At 51.9% G+C, this 15,698-nt stretch overlaps 1 protein-coding gene across 1 annotated transcript in view; it reads right to left on the bottom strand.

The window, feature by feature from the left end:
- The window catches only part of NCF2 (neutrophil cytosolic factor 2), a 33,076-nt gene that overhangs the window by 9,313 nt on the left and 8,065 nt on the right, over positions 1-15,698 (bottom strand). The window contains exons 3-10 of the mRNA XM_043485509.1: positions 12,607-12,715; positions 6,985-7,119; positions 6,089-6,196; positions 5,743-5,802; positions 4,051-4,094; positions 2,090-2,231; positions 1,801-1,869; positions 540-615 (exon numbers count right to left, since the gene is read on the bottom strand). Of these exons, the coding sequence (XP_043341444.1) occupies positions 540-615; positions 1,801-1,869; positions 2,090-2,231; positions 4,051-4,094; positions 5,743-5,802; positions 6,089-6,196; positions 6,985-7,119; positions 12,607-12,715 (743 nt within the window). The remainder of the gene's footprint in view (positions 1-539; positions 616-1,800; positions 1,870-2,089; positions 2,232-4,050; positions 4,095-5,742; positions 5,803-6,088; positions 6,197-6,984; positions 7,120-12,606; positions 12,716-15,698) is intronic.

The raw sequence follows: 15,698 nt of genomic DNA, 5'->3' as shown, positions 1-15,698 counted from the left end.
ACCAAGCACTTACTCAGGATCTGCTTAACCCACGTTAGTAACCAAAAGTCCATGACTTCCCAGGGCAGCCACCTCCACGTATCAGGAGAGTATCCCTCTCATGTCTGCACCTTGGTTCTTGGTCCATCCTCCGGGGCTCTGCAGAGTTTCTTTTCTAGATAGAGCTCCTCAGTCACTTGAGAAGAACCACTTCACCCCGCTCTGAGGTCAACAGGTATAATTACTTGAACCTCTCCTCCTGGGATAAGGTCCCACTACTTAATGACTGAGTTGGGATGCTCACAGCCCACCAGAAAGCAGCTGCCTTTACCCAAGCTCCATGCATGTTCTGGAGCAGGCAGGGAGGAAGGATTTCTGTTTTCCTGTGTTTTGGGTGGGTGAGTGACACAGGAGCAGGGGCGGCGCTCTGGGGCCTTGTAATCATAAGCTGGGAGTACAAGAAACCAGATTCTGTCAGGATGAGAGAGCAACCCTTGGTGGGCAGGCAGTCTGGAGCACTTCTGCACCCAATCCCGGGATGGTCCTCCAGAGACACTAACCTGGTGACAACTGGGGTCTTCCAGGAGCACTGGAACTCGGAGGAGCTGGGATATCAGACGCCGGGGAGGTTTCTTCCTGGAGGGGACAGGGAGAGAGGGTGAGAACCTTCATGCAGACACAGTTCTTAGGCAGGGGTAGGAGTGGGGGAGACCCTGCAGACCACCATGGAAGGGGGCCAGATGCAAACAACTTCCTAAAAGTTGGAGTGGTGATGACATTTAGTGGAGACTAAGGGCTGGGAATGATTGAAGGCGGGAGGAGAAGGGGACGACAGAGGATGAGATGGTTGGATGGCATCACCAACTCAATGGACATGAGTTTGAGTAAACTCCAGGAGTTCATGATGGACAGGGAAGCCTGGCATACTACAGTCCATGGGGTTGCAAAGAGTCAGACACAACTGAGCAACTGAACTGAATTGAAGGGAAGTGTTGGTTCAGTGGGAGACAGAGTGGGCCTGGTGAAAACAATCACAGTAGAAATAATGAGAAAATAAGAATCCTAACCCCCCAGCCACAAGGCCCTTGCTGCCTAATCACCTCAATTGCCACACTGGAAACCCACTGGAGGCAGGGTAGGACCCTTGTCTTAGCTCAGCCTCTCACTCTACACCTTGCCCCTTCAAAGGAAACATGCCACTTCTCATCTACATGGCATTTAGAACTCTTCCAGTCATCTAGACATCGTGACTGTGATCAGGGAAGGCCAACCCCACAGAGAATAACTGGTTGCACAGTCTAGAGAGAGACAGGATCTGTTGCCATCAGGCATCTGCACAGATCCAACAAAGACCACTCCCCAGGCCTGGCAGAAGGGCAGGTCATCAAGACAGGGTGGTGGGGGTGGCAGCAGCATGGAAGCAGTGGCTGGCAAGGTCCACTCTGACTCAGTGCTCTAAAGCAGATTTCCTATGGTGAGTGGATTTCACCAGCCAGCACGTTGACTATTCTTCCGGGTGAAGAAGACCTCCTGGGAAGACCTAAGTCATCACCTGCTGTAGCTGTGGTCAGGTCACCCCTGACCAGGAGGGATCACAGAGCTGGGGGCCCAGTAGGACCTGCTGATGCCTCCACTCAGCACATCTGGGTTTTTTCTTTCATCCCTAGGTTCAGCTCTGGGCAGCTGGTACCAACTCAAGGTGGGCTCAGGACTAGTGAGTCCCCAGTGCCTCTTCCTCTCTGCTCTTCTCCCCCCCATGGTCTGTCGGTGGCGGGGTTCAGGGGTGGGAAGGGAACGGGTCAGCCCTTGGTGCTCCGTTACCTGAGGCTGCTGCTGAGGATGGATCCGCAACTCAACTGGTTCGAGATAGTTGCAGGGAACGAGCCCCTTCTGCAGCGCAGCATCGCGGAGCCAGAAAGGGGGAAGCAAAGATGCACTCGTCAGTAGCCACAGTGCAGGACGCCCAGAGACGTGGGGAGGGGTGGGGGGACAGGAGAAAGAGGGGGCAGCTGGCCTGCATGTAAGGCAGCAGATGCTGCTCCTCAAAAAGCTCTGCCATGTGCTGCCAGGATCCTGTGCCCATAAACCCACCGCCCCATCCTCTGAATACCTGCCCGTTGAACATGACCGTAGCCCAGTTATCATTGCCCTTCTTCAAAACAAAGACGATGTTCCCTGGCATGACCTGTAGCTCCTCTGGTGTCTCAGGCACAAACCCAAACAACACACGGTGGGCTTCCCCTTCCAGGGCCCTGCGGGATGGGGGTGGGGAGAAGAGGAGGGGTGGACACAAGATTCGAGATCCCATCCACCATCTAGCCTGGACCACATCTGCTCCCATGATGCTGTGGGTCAGCAACTATGGATCCGGAGCCAGGAGCCTCACTTCCACCTCTAACTGCCCAGGTGACCCCGAGCAGGGAGTTGCCCATCTGAGGGCTCAAGAGGACTCTGCATGTGAACATGCTCCGTAACCACACATGCAGTGGGGCAAGAGTAAAACAAAACATAACGCAACACTTGACGACGCCTTGCAACCCCCATCCTCCCTTCCCTTCTGAAGAGGAAGGATCCCAGCTGTGCTTGGCCAGTGGCTGAGTCTGGGCGGGGCCCAATCAGATGCCAGGGTGCAAAGTAGAAAGTGGATGAGAACCTGCTGGGTGAGGAGATGAGTGGGGGACGGGGGAGGAGAAATCCTCTAGAACAGCAGTCCCCAACCTTTTTGGTACCAGGGATGGGTTTCATGGAAGACAGTTTATCCATGGACCAGGGTGGGGGGATGGTTTAGACATGACTGCATTTCTTGTGCACTGTGTTTCTGTTTTGTGGCAATTTCAGGATATTCCGCCTTGACTTTAGGGTTAGGGTTCCAGCTCCTATGAGAACCTAATGCCGCTGCTCACCTCACGGGAGGCAGAGCTCAGGTGGTAATTTGAGTGATGGGGAGCAGCTGTAAACACAGATGAAGCTTTGCTCGCTCCCTGCCACTTGCCTCCTACAGTGCGGCCCAGTTCCTTAGCGGGCCACAGACTGGTCCAGTCCATGACCCATGGGTTGGGTACCTCTGCCCTAGAGCCAGCTGGGGCCGTCCACGGGGGAGGGACAGAAAGTAGGAGAGATGGGCCGGGAGGCAGTGGGGGGATGTGAGGCTGCCTTACTCTGCATTATGTAATGTTTCCCCTTTACTGTTTCCTCAAGGCCTGCTCCGCTCTGGGGCGTCCCATCTGAGCCACTTCAGAATGTGTGACTGCTGCCGGCTGGCCTCTCCAGGCTGCTTCCCTCTCCCTCCCACTCTGCTACCTTCCCTTCGGCCCCTCCTCTTGTCTCCAGACCCTGCATCCATCTCTGCAGGGGAGACGGCCCCCCCAAGCACATGGGGAGCTTAGGGGTGAGTTCATAGCCCCCTTCCTTTTTTCTTGTTGCTTTGGCACTCTCTGCACTCCTTGTTACAACCTTCCCTAGTGGGGAGGGGGAAGCTGGGCTTGCTTCTTCACTTAGAGATAACTCTGAAGAAAGCTGTAGGTTTTGTCATCCTCGGCTTCTCCTCTTACAGAAGAATGACTTCTTTTTCTCGAGTCCTTCCTCTTCCTTCTTCAGAAAACGTGTGCCAACAGGGAGTGAAAAACGCGCCCACACAGGAAAGGACACGCCGTTCCGGCCTCCCACTCTGCTCTCCCAGCTCCAGGGAGCCTGGCCTCTCAGGGGGCTCCTCCTGAGAGGAGGGCACCCTCCTCTCTTCTACCCTGAGGTTTGTGTGCAGCCCTCAGAGCGTGGTGTTCCACAGACACTGTGGTCCTTCAGCGACAACCTCTCGCTCTCTGGGTGCATGCTGGCATGGGGATGCCACCCTGCGGCTGTAGCCAGGTCACCACCGTCAGCCTCACCGTGTTGGAAGCTCCATTCCCACCGTCATTCCGCTCTAGCCTTGAAAGCAGGAGGAGCCTGATGTGCCAGGCTAAATTCCTCACAATTTGGACCCTGACCCCAGCTTCACCTTCTTCACCCCTTCGTTGCCCTCAGTTCAGGCTTGGGAGTTTGGATATTCTGCATTTTGGTCTAAATCTAACTTACCTGAAGATCTCTGGGGTTTTCGGCCTGGGTGGAGGCTCAGCTGCCTGTCGGACATTCAGGAGAAATAAAGGAAGCCAGGATCACAAGGGAAGGAGGGGAGAGAGAACAGACAGTTAATAGTAATTTAAGCCTCCTTCTAGACCAGAACATTGAAGACTGCATTTCTGGCTCAATTAGAACACTCTCGAGGGAGAAAGCAATCATGTACCCTGACTAAACTGGAAAAGAACACCTCCCACCAGCTCCCTGGGCCCAGATTTCACCAGCACAGCAATGCATCTTGAGCCAGACTTGGTTTCTGGAGTTTTAGCTGTCACAGAGCAACATGGCATCATGAGGGTGCTTCTGCCCTTGAACTCCATCCCCCTCCTAGGACAGTTTCTCAAAGCGCTGCTCTATAATTAACATCTGCTCTATCACATGACATCCGTGGGTAGTTAAAAACCAACTCAGGGGGCTTCCCTGGCATTCCAGTGGCTTTCTGTGCTTCCAGTGCAGGGGGCGAGGGTTTGATCCCTGATCAGGGAACTAGATCCCACATGCCATGTGGCCAAAAAAACCTCCATGCCTGTGATGATAGTTACACAACTCTGTAAATATACCCAAACTCATTCAGTTGTGCAAGTGAAGTAAGTGAATTGTATGATATGTAAATTATAACTTAATAAAAATTTTTAAAAATAAATGAAAATAAACTCAAGGTCCACTGGTCAGGTAAGAATCTCCTTTTGAAGTGTGATCCCTGTTCTACCCTGAGAACTGTGGAGCCCAGTTATCCGGGCTTTTTCCCCTCTGGGAGTCCCCTGGGTGCCCCAAAGCCCAAGGGAGTCCTGCAAGGCTTTCTTCAACTCTCTGGTAAAGAGAGAGGTCAAAGAATCTCGCCTCTCTTGCTCTCCTCCTCTGTTCCTCTTAGCCTCCGGTTCCCCAGCCTTGGTGGCCTTCTGGGCCAGCAGTCAACTCTCTGACCCTGGGAGGCTGTCAGCGCGGCCCCCAGAGTGGCCAGGTGTGTGCACCCTGGACCGTGGGACCACCACACTCAGAAGCTCCTCGCTGTGCTCGCGTGGACCGACGCCCCTGCCCGTAACGGTTCTGTTGCCACAGAGCTGGAATTGTCCTCAGCCGGCACTACCCGCTTCCCTTCACACGGAAGCACCACCTTCACATTCCAGACCCACTGGTATCTAGTCTATCTGGAACCGTCTGTGAGCCCAGCTTGGGGGGAAAGATGGTTCGCCCTGGGGACCCCCGCCCATGTTCCCGAGGGAATCACTGCATGCGGCCGATGGGTGCAGCCAGAAGAGATCCCCCCACTGTGTCCTGTGTCTGAGAAGGGACAAGAAGCAAAAGCCTTCCACGGCTGTTGTTTCAGTTTTCTGAGCGAACAGTCAAGGCTTCGGGAGAGACGAGGCACGCTGAGCTCTCCTGGAACTTTAGAGAAGTGAAGGCTGGCATTTGAGGGGGAAATGGAGGGCTGGCTCCTGAGGACTTGAGATGACGCCCAAGCATATGATCTTGTTCCCCTTCCCGCTCTGGGATCCCTGAGCAAGCGTGGCCCGGCAGACACCCTCTGCAGACCGAGAGCTCAGCTTAAGGAGCCCTGAAAACAAGGCCGCTCAGCACAGACACTCTGGCTGCCCGAATTGGCTCTTTCCCAGCCCTGGAGACGCGCGGAGAAGAGCAGGACCACCTCACCTGTGGCTGCAGGGGGGCAAACCCTGAGAAGCTGTCCTGGTCTACCACAGACGCCACGACCTGAAATTGGGACAGGGAGGTGTGAGGGCTGTGCCGGCTCCGCGTGCCCGTCCTTCTTGGGTCTCCCCAGGACCCCTTCCTTCCTCACGCTCTGGGTCTGTTCTCACAGGGACTTGGTTCCCGAAGTGGACGGTGGCTAAGGATGGGCTTGCCGACCCTCGGGTGAGAAGCTGCCTCCCCAGGGCAGAACCAGAGGCAGGCGCCCCTTCCTCCAGGGTCCCCTTGCCCTCACTCCACAGGGCTCATGCAAGAGGGGACTCAGGGGACTCCGAACGGCCTCACTCACCGTGGCCTTGCCTAGGTAATCCTTCTTGACCAGCTGAGCCACTTGCCTCTCATTCGGCCGAAAGAGCCTGCCCACAGGGATCACTACCGGCTCATAGAGCTTCTGTTTCTAAAACACAGAGAACAGAGTCTTTTCCAACCTGTAAAATGGGGGTGACGACCCTGGTCCCTCACTGAGCAGATGCGCGGATCCATTGAGAGAACCTCTCAAGGGCGCTTTTTCTCCACGTGCAGGGCTGGACTTATTGTGTCAGGGAGGACTGTTTGGGACCCGAGACATCTGCGGGTGCTGTTTGCCCAGCACCCTCTTTTCCGAGAGGGGCTGCCCTCTCCCATTCTGTGTGGCTCGAGTGGGGCTGTCACTCCCGACGTGGGTGGCCCAGGACCCGAGCAAGGCCCACGACAGTGCTCTCTGGGGGCTGCAGCCGTGGACAGATGTGTGCAGACTGACCTAAGCCCCCTTGTTCCTGGTGTTTAAAAATAAGATTTAGAACAAGCTTCATCCCTACATGTGCTCAAACTCAACTTCCCATCGTTTGTTCCTATAATCAATGCATTTTTTCTTGAGAACTGTCATGTGCCTGGCTCGGAGCCAGGCTGCAAGAACCCAGGGGTGAGCGAGCGGGCACAGCCTCTGCCCTTGGGTGCTGCCCCCACGCCCCCACCAGAGCCCCCTCTGAGGGGCGTGAGGAGGGCGCCGCTGTCTCTTCCTCTAGGCTTCAGCTTCTTAGACTTCCACATTCAAGATCCCACAGGGAAACAGACCCCAAGATCAGTGTTACCCGGAGCTCAGAGGAAGTGAGAGCACCACATTTTTGATCCCCAATCGGCATGTCCACAGAAACAAATCCAAACCCAAGCAGACCCTCTCGCCACCTGCTTCGCCAGCACACTCACCCAAACACTTTCCATGGCTCTGTCGATTTTGGAATGTCTCGGCTCAGACTTCATGCTCACAGCCAACGCTAAATGTTCTTCAGCCTTTTTCCATTCCTCTCTCTTGGCGTACATGAAAGCAATGTTATATAACACCTAGAAAAGCACAGGCCACAGCAGAAAGCTTGAGGCTGCTCCGAATCTAGGGACCAGGCAGGGAAGAGCTCGCACTTTTTGCTCCTGGAATGTTGCCTGGTGACCTTTCTCCCTTCCCCAGCTCTCCTGGAGATATCTACAATATAGTACAATCAATATTGCTCCTGAGTTATATCTAACACAAGGATGATGTGGAGAAAACATCATGTAACATGAAACTCCAACATCGTCTGCATTCCTTCAACAACCAAGTAGGTCACGGGTGGGCTAGAGCTGTTGTGTGGTTTTGGTATGGACAGCGGTGATGTGTTCAAGGCCCCTTGAAGAGCTGGGGATAAAATACATGCTTGTGGCCTCCCAGACCAGCTCCTGCCACTGGTCCTGGGCTCAAAGACTGGACAGATGTGGGATGGAGAGACAGAGGATTCTAGATGCATCGTCCTGCATCCACAGAACCCATTCTAGAACCTAGGAGTAACAAGATGTAATGTAGTCATATGGGCAGGAGGAAACTCTATGGGCAAGAGTTCCCTGAAGCTGGAAAGAGACCCAATACAGATCCAGGGCAACACTTCACCTGGAGTGGAAGGAAATCAAGATGGCAACTAACAGGCAGGGTTTACTTTACTTTTTTTTTTTAAGATATTTTTTTTTTGCACCTGGACAGTTTTTAAAGCCTCTATTGAATTTGTTACAACATTGCTTCTGTTTCAGGTTTTTTTTGGCTCCAAGACATGTGAGCTCTTAGCTCCTCAACCAGGGATCAAACCAATGCCCTGTGCATCAGAAGGCAAAGTCTCAACCACTGGATCACCAGGAAAATCCCTAATGTACTTGTTAATGACAGTGTAGCTGATTCTTAGGGCTCCTCACATCATGTATGGAGGATGACTAAATGGCCAGGAACTGCTGCAGGCTTCTCACAGGTCAAAGTGATAGGAGTCACAACCTGATGCCCTGGGGTGGGGTGTGGGTGGCTCTCCAGGGCTTCAGAAGGGAGGTATAGCCTGTCACCTGAGGCCTGGTCGGAGAAGGGGACTGTTGGCTTTCTAAGTTGTAACGCATGGAGGCAGTGCCGTGGAGGGACCCTAGGGCTATTTTCTACTAAATGGCCTCAGTTTCATTATAAAATGATGATAATAATGCTTCCTGCCTACAGATTTTTGTAAGAAATGAAGAATTCATGTAAAGCACTGAGTTTCATTGTTTGGCACGTGGTGGTTGCTTTAGAGCTCTTCATGACTACCACCACTGTTGTCTGTGGAACTATCTTGGGACTTGCTTGGGAGGCTGAGCACAGAGGCCTTGCCCGCCTTCTCGGGGAGGGTGACAATGCCCATGTGGTTTGGGGGAAGACCACAGGGCTGAGTTTGCTGACTGATACCATCTGGGGATTCTTTGTAGTCAGAAAGCTAAACCTATGAAGAACTCGGGGCTCCTGGAAATCAGTGCTGTCTGTTGTCTTTATCATCATCGATTGCTATGATTTACTGACCATCACTATGGGCCAGGCACTTTAACTGCATTATCTCTAAGCCACACAACCACCATACAAAGTAGGGGCCTCACTTCTATGCTTCCAGAATCCTTCCCTAGCACTTTTCTCCTCCTAACCCAATCACCTCACATTATACGTGACCATGAACGTTTGGCTGCTGACACCTTGTCTTGTGGCCCCTTGGACCTCTCATGCCTGACCCTAGCTGGCATTATGTGTGTGCTCAGTCATGTCCCACTGTTTGTGGCCCCATGGACTATAGCCCGCCAGGTGCCCCTGTCCATGGGATTCTCCAGACAAAAATACTGGAGTGGGTTGCTGTTTCCTCCTCCAGGGGATCTTCCCAACCCGGGAATCTAACTTGCATTTCCTCTGTTGACAGGTGGATTGTTTACCATCACGGAGCCACCTGGGAAGCCCCAGTAGACATGATAAACATATGCAAAAATGAATGATAGCAAATGTGTATAGGGTAAGTACTCAGCCTTTCTTTACAGATGAGGAAGAGCCCAAGGCTCAGAAATGACACTGAATTCACCAAGGTTTATTAGACTAGGAAGTGTTGGGCTGGGATCTCTGATCCCAAAGTCCTTGCTTTAGTACAACCAGCTTTCAAGACAGCACCAATGATTTCACGTCCTGGTACTCCCCCATCTGCATAGTCCCTTCCACATCCAAGGGAGCTGACGTGTGTAGCGAATAGAATATTATGGAAATGAGAGGTTTCCATAATGTGACATTTGAGGTTAAGTTATAAAAGACATCAACACTCTGTATCAATTCCTCTTGGATCATTATCTCCTCTGGGGGAAGCCAGCCACCATATAATGACAGGACTCAGACAGCCTTAGGGAGAGGTTTAAGTGGCGAAGAAATGAGGACTCCTGCCAAGAAATAACACTAACTCGCCAAGTACCTAAGTCACCTTGGAAGAAGATCCTTCAGACCTGGTCAGGCTTTCAGATGACAGCAGCCCTACCAACATCTCTGCTGCAACCTCCTGAGAGCCTCTGAGCCAGGACCACCCAGCCAAGCTTGGGTTCCTGATGCCAGAAACCGTGAGAGAATCGTTTTAAGTGAAAGTCACTCAATTGTGTCTGACTCTTTGCGACCCCGTGGACAATAGTCCATGGAATTCTCCAGGGCAGAATACTGGAGAGGATAGCCATCCCCTTCTCCAGGGGATCTTTCCAACCCAGGGATAGAACCCAGGTCTCCTGCATTGCAGGTAAATTCTTTACCAGTTGAGCCACCAGGGAAGCCCAGATTGTTCTAAGCTACTCTGTTTTAGAGCAATTTGGTATTCAGCAGTGGAAAACTGGAGAAGGAAATAGCAACCCACTCCAGTATTCTTGCCTGGAGAGTCCCTGGCGGAGTACAGTCTATGGGGTTGCAGAGAGTCGGACAGGAGTGAGCAACTAACACACAGTGGAAAACTATTACACTTCTCAGTACCAGTCTGCCGCCTACACTGTGATTGGCCCCGGGCCTCACCCAGAATAGAAGAGGACTGTTTATTAAGGCAAGTATGGATGTGAGATTGGACCATAAAGAAGGCTGAGCACCGAAGAACTAATGCTTTCAAACTGTGGTGCTAGAAAAGTCTCTTGAGTTTCCCTTGGACAGCAAGGAGATCAAACCAGTCATTCCTAAAGGAAATCAACCCTGAAGATTGATTGGAAGAATTGATGCATAAGCTGAAACTCCAATACTTTGACACCTGATGCGAAGAGCTGACTCATTGGATCATTGGAAAAGACCCTGATGCTGGGAAAGATTAAGGGCAGGAGGTGAAGGGGGTGACAGAGGATGAGATGGATGGCGTCACCGACTCAATGGACATGAGTTTGAGCAAACTCTAGGAGCTAGTGAAGGACAGGGAGGCCTGGTGTCCTGTAGTCCATGGGGTCATAAAGAGTCAGACACGACTGAGCGACTGAACAACAACATGGATGGTGTCAGGGCTGGTTTTCCCATAGAGTTAGTTGGCTGGTGCTGAACGATGGGGACAAGGACCAAGCCCAGAAGTGGAGATCCAGACTCCCTTCCTGGGCTCTTTCTGAGCCTCAATGAGCTGTTGCCACCTGCAAACATGCTTGACTGGCCTGATCCTCCCCCATGAACATGCGTGCAGGAAGAAAGGAGACCTTGAGGCCATTTAAAACTTCCTGCTTAGTTCTCAGACACCTACTCTTAAGACCTTCTCTAGCAACAGGTTTTTATGACTCCATGACTGGGAAAAGCCTGAGACTCTTTTTCTGATATGATTTCTCAGAATTCTGGTGGGAAGGGAGGGGTGGTCTTATAATTAGGGAAGTGACTGGAGTGTCCCAGGTGGCAGACGGGACCCTGAAAAGTCCAGCCTCCCTCGCAGAGAGGCCTGCACAGCCAGTATTTCCTGCCCCCTGGGTTATTTCAACCCCAGCTACAGGAGGAACACTCCTCCCATGGAGTTCTGCTTTGATGCCACTATTCTAGGACACTTTCTCCAGAGCTTCTTGGTCCCTCAACACTTTAATCGGCATAAATGATTCTCAATCAGGGGTGATCCTCAATGTCTAGAGATATTTTCAATTGTCACCCTGGGAATGGGTTGCTACAGGCATCTAGTGAGTAGAAGCCAGGGATGTAGCTCAACATCCTCTGAGGCAAAGGCCAGTCCCAAGAACAAAGAATGAACTGGTCCAACGCATCAAAAGGACCACAGTTGAGAGACTGCACGCTGGAAGCTGGCCAAATGCCAGCCCTCCAAAAAGCCTCATTTCCCTAGACAAGAACTGAAGTTGTTATCCTGCGGCGGGGCTGGATGGAGACACGTGTCCCCAGGGGCGCAGGCAGCTGTGGACTCTATTATTAGCCCTGAGTGACCCTGGGAACACTGGGCTTCTTCTGCCTGAGAAACTCAAGCAAGGGGCTTTCTTTCACTGATTCTGCCAGTTAAAAATCTACATTTGCAGGGATTTTAGTTTTAAAGTTACTGGTGTATATTAGGGGTTTAGAATGAGAGTGGGGAGGGTTGGCTGGAAAAAGTACATGAACCTGTAAAGTCAAAGCCAGTCACGCGTCTCCATCTTGGTGATACAGAACATGTTACCCCTCTGTGAAGACCTTTCCTAACTGTGGGCTCTGAGCTGTTCTTTGACCAGGAGGGTACAGGTTGGTGCTAAATGATCCTCACTCTTTCTTTGGGTATCAACCAAGTACACGAGGCCACACCATTCATCGTAAAGTGTGTGAACTTGGGAACCAAGCCAGGGTAAAGCAGTTTCTGCATGGAGAGTGAAGCTGTGATTTTGGTTTATTTTGTTGTTTTGTTGTTGCCTTTTGATTTGCTTTGGTTTTTGCTACAAAGGAAGCTTCGCTAGGGCAGAGACCTCTGTGATTTTGGATTTGTTAATATAATGCTGAGAAAACACCCTGTCAACCTGAATCATGCAAATTATTATGAATGTTTTCGGGCTTCCCTGGTGGCTCAGATGGTTGACACTCTGCCTGCAATGCAGGAGACCTGGGTTCAATCCCTGGCTTGGGGAGATCCCCTGGAGAAGGGAATGGCAACCCACTCCAGTGTTCTTGCCTGGAGAATCCCATGGACAGAGGAACCTGGCGAGCTACAGTCCATAGGGTTGCAAAGAGTCAGAGACGACTGAGCAACTAACACACATACACACGAATACTTTCACAGACCAACACACTCATGTCCAGCCAAGCTTCCCTTCAGAGAATCCAGCAAACTCATTTCTACATGGCCCTTTGAGCCTCACGTTAACAAAATCCATGCACTCAGGTAACTGAAGACTCCATTAGGAGCCCCAAGCAATGGTTCTGAGTTTTTTCTTAAGGGTAACTCTGAGTCCCAAGGGAGGGGAGGCAAAATGCCTTCTCGGGCTCCTAGAAGTGTCAACAGATGGCTGTGCATCTGAGCTGTCAGCTTCCCCTCGGCTGCCCAGGCTTCCACCACTGCCCAGGCTAGGCCCTCCTCTCCTCACCTCACAGGCAAACAGCTTGAACTGTAGCCCCAGGATCTTGTAGTCGATCAGCTGGTTCCCTCGAAGCTGAGTCAAGGCCTCCTTAAGGTCTTTAATGGCGGAATCATATCTGCAGGAAAGAAGCCAGTTCAGGGAAAGGAGGAAAAAAAGAATGAAGTGGGTGTCTGTTTCCTTTCGTCCATCTGTTTCACTGGGACAATAAGCCTTTTCAATCCTTTTTGACCTGCTCTAGTTTTTCGCCAACCCTGACCCCAGGATTCCGTAGAACTTGGTGTGAACAGCGCCCCGGGGTTGTGCATCCCAGCAACACTGCAGGCCTTCCAGTCTCAGGCCGCCACAGGGATCTCTGTCTCTGTTGACTTCACACCGCCCCCACCTTTCTGACAACCAGCTTGTCACTTTCTGAAAGAGCCTCAATCTCCCCAGAGAGCTCCAAGCAGAACAGCACCTGCCAGCCCCATCTCTCCGTGGAGCTGATCCACTCCCCACCAAGCGGCCAGGCCAGCCTGATGCAGCTCCCAGGGGCCCTTCGTCATGGCCACTGATGTCAGCCTCCTGCCCAGAGCCTCCTGCTTCAGCTTCTTTTGAGTCCAACTTAGCTCTTGGTTTGTGGCTGTCCCCTCCCTCCTCTTCCACATATTTTAGGTAAAAAGACAAACCATCACTTAAGCCAGAGAGCCCTTTTTTTTTCTTGGTAAATAGTTAAGAATAAAAATGTTTCAGATTTTTGTGTATTTAATTTTTGGCTGAGCTGGGTCTTTGTTGCTGCACATGGGCTTTCTCTAGCTGCAGTGCACAGGCTTCTCATTGCAGTGGCTTCTCTTGTTGGAGCACCGACTACAGGCATGCAGGTTTCAGTAGCTGCGGCTCTCAGGCTCTAGAGCACGGGCTCAGTAGCTGTGACACACGGGTTTAGTTGCCCCATGGCACGTGGGATCGTCCCAGCCTCAGGATCGAACCAGCATCCCTTGCATGACAAGGCAGATTCTTAACCACTGGACCACCAAAGAAGCCTCCAGAGAGCACCTCTAACCCTGCTCCTGGCACTGGCCTTCAGCTCCATTGGGTTGGCGTTGTGCTGACTGGCTTGAGGTGGATCAGGACTGCCGTCATTGGGTTGGTAGCAGAGAATAGGGCTGACCACACCAATAGTGCCCACTGGGGTGTGGGCAGGACCTGGGCCAGGCCTGCTTGGCCTGCCTCTGATCTCCACAGAGGCCCTGCTGGGAGGGAGCCATTGCTGAGCAGCAGGGGATAGAAGCAGCCCCAGCCCAGCCCCCAGTCTGGCAGGAACAAATTTGCCTGTCTGTGGGGCTCCCACCAGGCAACTAAACCAAAAGTCCCTTGGCCACCATCTGACCCAGAGGTGCCACTTGTGGCTTCTCTTGGAGACAAGCCTGGAATGTGGACACAGGCTGGTGAGGACCCTCGAGAGGTGGTGTGGGTAATGAAGGTGCCCGAGGACAGCGGCCAAGGGACTGGGACCAGGCCCACCAGTCCTGCCACTAACTGGGAGACCCTGGCAAACTGCCTCCCTGGCCTCACTCCACACTGATATTATAAGGAGTGCATTGTGTGCAAGGGACGTGTTATATTCAGGGAGCAGAGCACATCAGGCGCTTGCTCGTATGTGGTCCTGGATCTAATTTCTGAAGTCAAACCCACGTGGACCGGAGTCCTGCTTCTGCCCCTTACTAGCTAGTGACAAAGGGGTGTGCTGTATGCTTAGTCACTCAGTCATGTCCGACTCTTTGCAAAAAGCAAGTTACTTAATTCCTCTCTTTCCTCATCTTCAGTATTAGAGCATAAAGGCAGCACAAACCATTCAGGTGCTTAGGACGGTGCCTGGCACACACAGTATATTATTATTAATATATATATATATACATATACATATATATATATATATATATATATATATATTTCCAGCTCTAAAACCAGCAACTAAATTCACATACCAATCTTCTATTACATGCTTGCGTGTGTGCATGCTAAGTCACTTCAGTCGTGTCCTACTCTGTGTGACCCCACCAGGCTCCTCTGTCCATGGGGATTCTCCAGGCAAGTGTACTGGAGTGGATTACTGTGCCCTCCTCCGGGGGATCTTCCCGATCCAGGCCTGGACCCCGCATCTGTTATGTCTCCTGGATTGGCAGACGGATTCTTTACCACTAGTGTCACCTGGGAAGCCCGTATTACATGCCTACTAAATACTACATACTGTATTAACTGTTATCAGGAGATAAAAATACAGTTGTTGGGACCTCCCTGGTGGTCCAGTGGCTAAGACTCCATGCTCCCAATGCAGGAGGCTGGAGTTTGATCCCTGGTCAGGGAACGAGATCCCACTTGCCACAACTAAAGATCCCACATGCCATAGTGAAGATCAAAGATCCCACGTCCTACAATTGGGACCCAGTGCAGACAAATAAATAAATGAAACATTTTTTTAAATTACATGGCTGTAGAAGCCAGAAGGCTCATGTCAGAGAAACTGGGAGCTGACCAGGAGGGCGGCTTGGCTGAGAGGTCCCAGGGTGGCCGGGGGAAAGCTGGACATTCTGTCATCATTTGGTTTGAAGTGACTCCCACAGTCACAGGAGTGATGGGAGCAGACAGCCTGGGTTGGAAACAGAAGGATGGCTTCCTCTAACATACTTTTTTTAATAAGTGAAGTTGCTCAGTCCTATCCAACTCTTTGCGAGCCCATGGACTGTAGCCTGCCAGGCTCCTCAGTCTGTAGGGTTTTCCAGGCGAGAATACTGGAATGGGTTGCCATTTCCTTCTCCAGGGGATCTTCCCGACCTGGGGATCAAACCCAGGTTTCCCACATTGCAGGCAGATTCTTTACTGCCTGGGCCACCAAACCTTTCACAAGCATGCAGGCCATTCCTTAAACATCTCACGTCATTTATACACCCTTTTAGGCATTTCCTTGAAGGGGGAGAGGGGAAGCATTCCTGTTCCTTCTAAGCTGGAACATGGTGGGTGACTGGCTCTGATTCACTGAGCCATGGAGCGGGGCGGGTTGCGGAAACACGGAAAGAGGTGTCCTGTTTCCTGGGCAGATGAGATTTCCATCGTGTCCCACT

The sequence above is a fragment of the Cervus canadensis genome, chromosome 13, assembly GCF_019320065.1.
Source record: "Cervus canadensis isolate Bull #8, Minnesota chromosome 13, ASM1932006v1, whole genome shotgun sequence".
Taxonomy (NCBI): Eukaryota; Metazoa; Chordata; class Mammalia; order Artiodactyla; family Cervidae; genus Cervus; species Cervus canadensis.
The sequence above is the reverse complement of the archived record's forward strand: the minus strand, read 5'-3'. Positions and strand labels throughout refer to the sequence as shown.